Source organism: Lactuca sativa, chromosome 4, assembly GCF_002870075.4.
Source record: "Lactuca sativa cultivar Salinas chromosome 4, Lsat_Salinas_v11, whole genome shotgun sequence".
NCBI classification, from domain to species: Eukaryota; Viridiplantae; Streptophyta; class Magnoliopsida; order Asterales; family Asteraceae; genus Lactuca; species Lactuca sativa.
The window spans coordinates 378511313-378517929 of record NC_056626.2 but is presented as its reverse complement, the minus strand read 5'-3'; the positions used below and the strand labels follow the sequence as shown (position 1 = coordinate 378517929).

Sequence of the window (6617 nt, the reverse complement as noted above, 5' to 3'; positions counted from 1 at the left end):
TGATTATTAGAGCTTGAAATAAATTAATAAAGCATACACAAATGTAACAAAGTGACTTGCGTCATCACATAGACAAATGATACAAAACAATGAAACTAATGTAACTAACATCAAGACAAGAAAATAAGACAAATGTATGATACAAACATAGTACGCCTGCTGTATAAATCTAACACAAGATAGAACTAAGAAGATGATACGAACTAAGTAGGCTACATGTAAGAATCTAAAAGGAGTAGGCATGACAAACATGAACTACAAAAACTTAACTATATAAATAACCATAGAATCATAGATCTTAATACGTACAAATTAAACAAAACTAAATATGGGAAAGCCACATGCAATTCTCGTACCTTATCCAGCACAAGGTCATGTAATCCCCATGATGGAGCTCATGCAACGACTAGTCAAACATGGAGTCAAAGTCACATTTGTGAATACAAACTTCACTCACAAATTGGTTACAGACGCATTGTCTGAAGATGATAAGTTGAATGATTTAGCAAGTCTTGTGTCAATACCTGATGGTTTGGAAGCAGGAGATGATAGATTTGAGTTGGGTAAGCTATCGGATGCAATCTTTCGAGTCATGCCTGGAAAGCTTGAAGAGCTGATTGAAGAACTTAATGGAAAAGGAGATGATTGTGAGAAAGTTACGTGTATTGTTGCTGACACGTGTATGGGTTGGTCGTTTGGAATTGCTCAAAAGATGAAAATAAGAAGTGTAGCTTTTTGGCCTGCTTCAGGTGTGGTTTTGGCCTCATTGATTTGCATCCCAAAGTTGATTGAAGATGGATATATAGATGAAAAAGGTTAGTTTCATTTAAGCTCTAAAGATTCAGACTGTGTGATATAAATTTATAATTGAAATGTTTTGAATTGCAGGGACTCTGATGAAGAAACAAATGGTTCGACTATCACCAACAATGCCTGCGATAAGCTCTTCAGACTTTACATGGCTCTCAATTGGCGACTTAAAGACACAACAAAGTCTTTTTGACTTAATACAAAAAGCCAATGAGTTCATGAAGCTTGCAGACTACTTAATTTGCAATTCAGCTTATGAACTCGAGACTTCAACATTCACTTCATTTCCTGATATTTTACCAATTGGCCCATTATTAGCAAGTAATCGAGTAGCCAAACAGATTGGCCATTTTTGGAAAGAGGACTCCACGTGTCTGACATGGCTTGATCAACATCCAATTGGGTCAGTCATCTATGTCGCATTTGGTAGTTTCACAGTTTTTGATTCTAGACAGTTTGATGAGCTGGCAGTTGGACTTGAAATGACGAATATGCCCTTCCTGTGGGTTGTACGTCCTGACATGTTTGAAGATATGAAGAACGAAGGGTTTGATGATAGAATAAGCAAACGTGGGAAGATCGTGGGGTGGGCCCCACAGCAGAAGGTTTTGAATCATCCTTCGGTGGGTTGCTTTGTGAGCCATTGTGGTTGGAATTCTGTGTTGGAAGGTGTTAGTAGTGGTTTACCATTTATGTGTTGGCCTTATTTTGCTGATCAGTTTATCAATCGGGTGTATGTTTGTGATGTTTGGAAGATTGGGTTGGAGTTTGATAAAGATGAAAGTGGGATCATTACAAGAGAAGAAATCAAGAATAAACTCGAGAAGCTTCTAGAAGACGATGAATACAAGGTTAGGGCTGTGGATCTTAAAGAAATGGCTGCGGTGGCTGTTGGCACAGGTGGCCACTCTGATAAAAATTTCAGCAGCTTCATTGATTGGATAGAGGAGAGAGATACTTAGTCCGTATCGTCGACTAAAAGTGTAATGAAACAATGAAACAAGGACCAAAAATGAAAAAGTATTCCTTTTTCCACCATATCCAAAAAAATTGATATAGCATAGAGACCAAAAGTGTAATTTTCTCTAAAATCTATATCAGTTTCTATGCTTTCGAAGTGATGCATATCATACTGTCATTGTGGATGGTTTGAGCCTCCCTAATTCCAAAATGATCAAAGATCTCACATTTAGACACCGACAATATCTATAAAACTAAGGCCTATTATAAGGCGTATAAAATTCCCCTTAAAAGATTTCATTGTATTCAATACTATATATAATACTGAGAGTGCAAAGATAACATAACATAATATGCTAAAATACAGAGACTAGAAAAATACAATAAATAACTATGCTTTATCGCTAATACCCCCCGCAAGCACACAGGTGGGGGACCAACACGCAGCTTGGCTCGAAATTTCTCAAATAGAGGCCTTGGAAGACTTTTGGTGAAGATGTCCGCTAGTTGTAAAGAGGTGGGCACAAAACGTGTGTATAGCCGTCCAGAAGCAATGAGCTCACGAATGAAGTGATAGTCAATATCAATATGATTAGCTTTTTTGTGTGAAATTGGATTCTAACCAAGAAATAAAGCACTTTTATTGTCACATAACAACGTAGGTCGATCAGGAGGAAGAGCAAATAGTTCACGTCATAAATGAGTTATCCACACTATTTCAACAGTTGTGTTTGCCACGGTCCAATACTCAGACTCACAACTAGACCCGGAGACAGTAGGTTGTTTCTTAGGACTCCAGGAAACAAGATTACCACCAAGAAATATTGAATAGCCATAGGTGGACCTACGAGTCTCAATACACCTAGTCCAATCCGCGTCCGAATAGCCAAGAATTGAAGATGATCGTGGATGAGTAAAGTACAGGCCGTAAGTTAGAGTGTCATTAACATATCGTAGAATTCGATTAACTGCTTGAAAGTGATCGGTAGTTGGAGCATGCAGGAACCGATTGACTTGATTAGCAACAAAGGACAAGTCTGGACGAGTGATGGTGAGGTATTGTAGGGCACCAACTAATGATCGATATGTAGTAGGATCCGAAAATGGAGAGTCAGTGGAGACAAGTGCCTCGGAAGTGGCTAAAGGCATAGAAAATGGCTTAGAGTCAAGCAGGTTGGCTCTAAGTAAAATATCATGGGCATACTTGGCTTGTGTTAGAAATAAACCATCATCTATGTAGGAGACTTCAAGACCCAAAAAATAATTCAGAGTTCCAAGATCCTTAACAGGGAAATTCAGAGTGTAATTTGGAAATGAATTTGTGAATGAGAGAAGGATCATTACCTGTGAGTATAATGTCATCAAAGTATACCAACAGGTACAAAAGATATGAGTCACGTTTAAAAACAAAAAGTGAGGTATCTGCTCGACTGCAAACAAAACCAAGGCTGATAAGAAAGGAGATGAGACGCTGAAACCAGGCACGTGACGCTTATTTAAGGCCATGGAGAGCTTTGTGAAGTTGACAAACATGATTAGGAAACCGTGTGTCAGAGAAGAATCCTGGGGTTTGTTCCATGAAGACTATTTCCTTAAGCCTCCCATTTAGAAAGGCATTGTTAACATCTAATTGGTGTAAGGGCCAACGATGCATGACAGCCAAAGAAAGAACAATGGGGACAGTTGCGGCCTTAACCACAGGACTGAAAGTATATGTATAATCAATACCAGAAATCTAACTGAAACCTTGTGCAACTAAACGTGCTTTGTAACGTTGGACTGTGCCATCAGAGTTATACTTAATGCGATATACCCATTTTGATCCAACTACATTTCAGTTGAGTGGACGAGGAACCAAAGACTAAGTGTTATTAGAGCGTAGTGCATGCATTTCATCTTCCATAGCAGATAGCCAACGTGGATTTTTAGAGGCAGACTTAAAACCACGACGCTCTTTAGCAGAAAAAAGTAATTGATGCAATGGTGATTGTTGGAGATAAGCAAGATCAACGAAATGCTTAGTTTTGAAAATACCTTCCCGAGATCGAGTCACCATAGGAGGTGTGGAAGATGAAGGTCTGAAAGGCACTGTGACTAAAGGTTGGTCTGCGTTAGCAGGATGTACAGGTGGTGCTTCATTCTCTATCGAGGATGAAGGCTGTGACGGTATGGCTACAACAAGTGGAACAATATTCGAAGGAGTGGGGGCCGCTGATGGAGAGCATAAGACACATGGAGATACCAAAGCAGAAGAAATTGTAGCCGATGATGGATGTGAAGTTGGTTCCTCGGGAGGTGGATCTGGAAAAAGTGACGAGGCAATGTCATCAAACCGAGAAAATACCAAGGTGGCCTTATCAAATAGAGAAGTGAGGCCACTAAATGTAAATTGGGTTTCATTAAACATAGCATGGCGTGTGGTACAAATTCGACCAGATGTCGGATCCAGACATCAATATCCTTTATATTGAGAACTATAACCGATAAAAATACATGGATAACTTCAAGGTTGCAATTTATTTGATGCATAAGGGCGTAAATAAGGAAAGATAATGCACCCAAAGGCTCGAAACACATTACAGGTTGGAGATGAACGATATAGAAGCTCAAATGGGCTCTTATAATCAAGAATCTTAGAAGGCATTCGATTGATAATATAGGTTGCTGAGCTGAAACCATCAACCCACAAAGCTGTTGGAGCTTGTGCATTAAATAACATAGCGAGACCCGTTTCAGTAAGATGATTGTGTTTCCGTTCTGCTTTGTCATTATGTTGAGGAGTATAGGCACACGAGAGCTGATGATGAGTGCCATTAGTGGCAAGAAGTGAGCGGACCCGATTATTAACAAACTCAGTCCCACCATCACTCTGAAAAACATTTATTTTGCAAGAGAACTAAGTTTGTACAAAGGCTAAAAATATGGTAAAAGCATTGAATAAATTAGACTTTAACTTTAGAGGATAAAACCACGTAAATCTTGAGAAGTCATCAATAAAAATGCAATAATATCTATAACCATTTGCAGATTCTGTGGGTGCAGGTCCCAAAGATCACAATGGACTAAATCTAGTACTTGTAGTGATCGTTTGGGATTGATTGGAAGTTGTAGTTGTTTGCTTTTAGACAAGTGACATGAAGAACAAACATGAGGTGTAGGTAATAAAGATGAAATAGACAAAAGACCCGATTTATTAAGTCAGGAAATAATGTCAAATGAAACATGCCCTAAGCGATTGTGCAACAATTTATATGATGCACTTATTTTGGAAGATTTTAAAGTAGAAAGAAAAACTTGAAGTCCTTGCTTCAACATATATAATCCGTTCTCACATTTTCCCCTTGCCAGTATTTCGTTTGTTACCCGATTCTGAATTACAAAAAATGGATTAGAAAATAAAACATCAAAAAGAGCATCATGAGTAAACTTGCTAATGCTTAGGAGATTCTTGGTTATATTGGGGATAACAAGCACACCAGATAACTTGATGGCTGGAGATAGAGTTTTTGTGCCACTATGGGAAATAAAGGAAGAGTTACCATTTGCAAAGATGACCTAATTAGCACCAGCATAAGGAGTAGTGGAGTCAAGATTCGTGGAATTGGATGCCATGTGTGATGTTGCCTCAGAATCGACATACCAATCAGGAGAATTGTTGGCGACAGGACATTGAGCTTGAAAAGCTTGAGCAAGATTGGTAAGTCGATCCTTGATTTTCAAAAGTGCTCAATTGGGGACAAGAGTTGGCATACTGGTCATTTGTCCTACACAACTAACAATGAGGAGGGCGACGCCCCCTTTCCTGACCACCATTTTGATCATCCCTTCCTCGTCCTGAGTATCAGCCACCAGATAAGTTACCACGAGAGGAAGCAGTAGAGGACGAGGACTGGCGAGTGGCATTGAAAGCAACAGTGGGAACAGTAGTTCCATGGATCGTTTTTAGAAATAATTCATGAGATTCAGCTTAGGATACGAGGGTATGAAAGCTTGGAGCTGGTTTGAGAGCACGATAAGTAGTGGAGAAGGTTTCAAACGAAGCTCCAAACCCACATAAAAAACAATCAACAGGGCTGCCAATAGCGGCTAGCTGATCACAGATGGATTTGAATTTTGCACCAAACTCTTAAACAAAAGATGATCCTTTTTGAAGTTGATGCAGGCTGTCACGAAGAACATCCATACGCTCTTGAGAATCTTGTCGATAGGAAACTTGAAGAGTATTCCATACTTCGTGAGTTGTGGTAAGACCTAGGGTTTTGGCCATTGCAGCTTTGGTGAGAGAAGCTTGAATGATGAGGAAAGCTTTCTGATCTGCTTCGAGCCAGGAGGCGTACGTAGGGTTTGGGCAGAGACACCAGCAGCATCAGAGGCTGAAGTTTTTGAAGGTGCGACTGTGGTCCCATCGATGTGGCCCCATAATTTTTGATAGGCGAGAAGGGTGAGAAGCTAATTGCGCCATAGTAAATAATTTGTGGGGGATAGTTTGACAGTGATCATGTGGATAATGGTGTTAAGAGAAAGAGAAGAAGAATAAGAAGATGGGTTGCCGCCGGTCATGATTGAGATAAAAAAGTCCTAATCTGATACCATATAAGGCATATAAAATTTACCTTAAAAGAGTTCATTGTATTCAATACTATATATAATACAGAGAGTACAAAGATAACATAACAGAATAGGCTAAAATATAGAGACTAGATAAATCCAATAAATAAATATGATTTATCGCTAATACCTATAGTCCTAACATTAGCTTCAGACCAATTTAATAATACTAAGAGAAGCTATCGTGAATGTCAGGTTTTCATATGACAAACACATAACTAAATATGCAAACAAAATAA

At 39.1% G+C, this 6617-nt stretch overlaps 1 protein-coding gene and 1 long non-coding RNA gene across 2 annotated transcripts; one reads left to right on the top strand and one right to left on the bottom strand.

Moving 5' to 3' along the window:
• The first annotated feature begins 242 nt into the window (after positions 1-242).
• Positions 243-1772, top strand: LOC111919464 (UDP-glycosyltransferase 83A1). Its single transcript, XM_023915013.3, has 2 exons — positions 243-815; positions 889-1772. Exons 1-2 carry the CDS (start codon positions 329-331, stop codon positions 1770-1772), a joined length of 1371 nt encoding a protein of 456 aa, XP_023770781.1. The 5' UTR covers positions 243-328.
• A 247-nt stretch (positions 1773-2019) lies between these two features.
• On the bottom strand, positions 2020-6568 carry LOC111919465 (uncharacterized). The gene is made up of 2 exons (XR_002859510.2): positions 5310-6568; positions 2020-5139 (listed from the first exon to the last, which is right to left on the bottom strand). It is a non-coding gene; the product is annotated as an uncharacterized LOC111919465 (long non-coding RNA).
• Positions 6569-6617: the final 49 nt, after the last annotated feature.

Coding starts and splice junctions, on each gene's coding strand:
- LOC111919464 (XM_023915013.3), top strand. CDS start 329: ATGGGAAAGCCACATGCAATTCTCGTACCTTATCCAGCACAAGGTCAT. Junction 816..888: donor TGGATATATAGATGAAAAAG/GTTAGTTTCATT, acceptor TTTGAATTGCAG/GGACTCTGATGAAGAAACAA.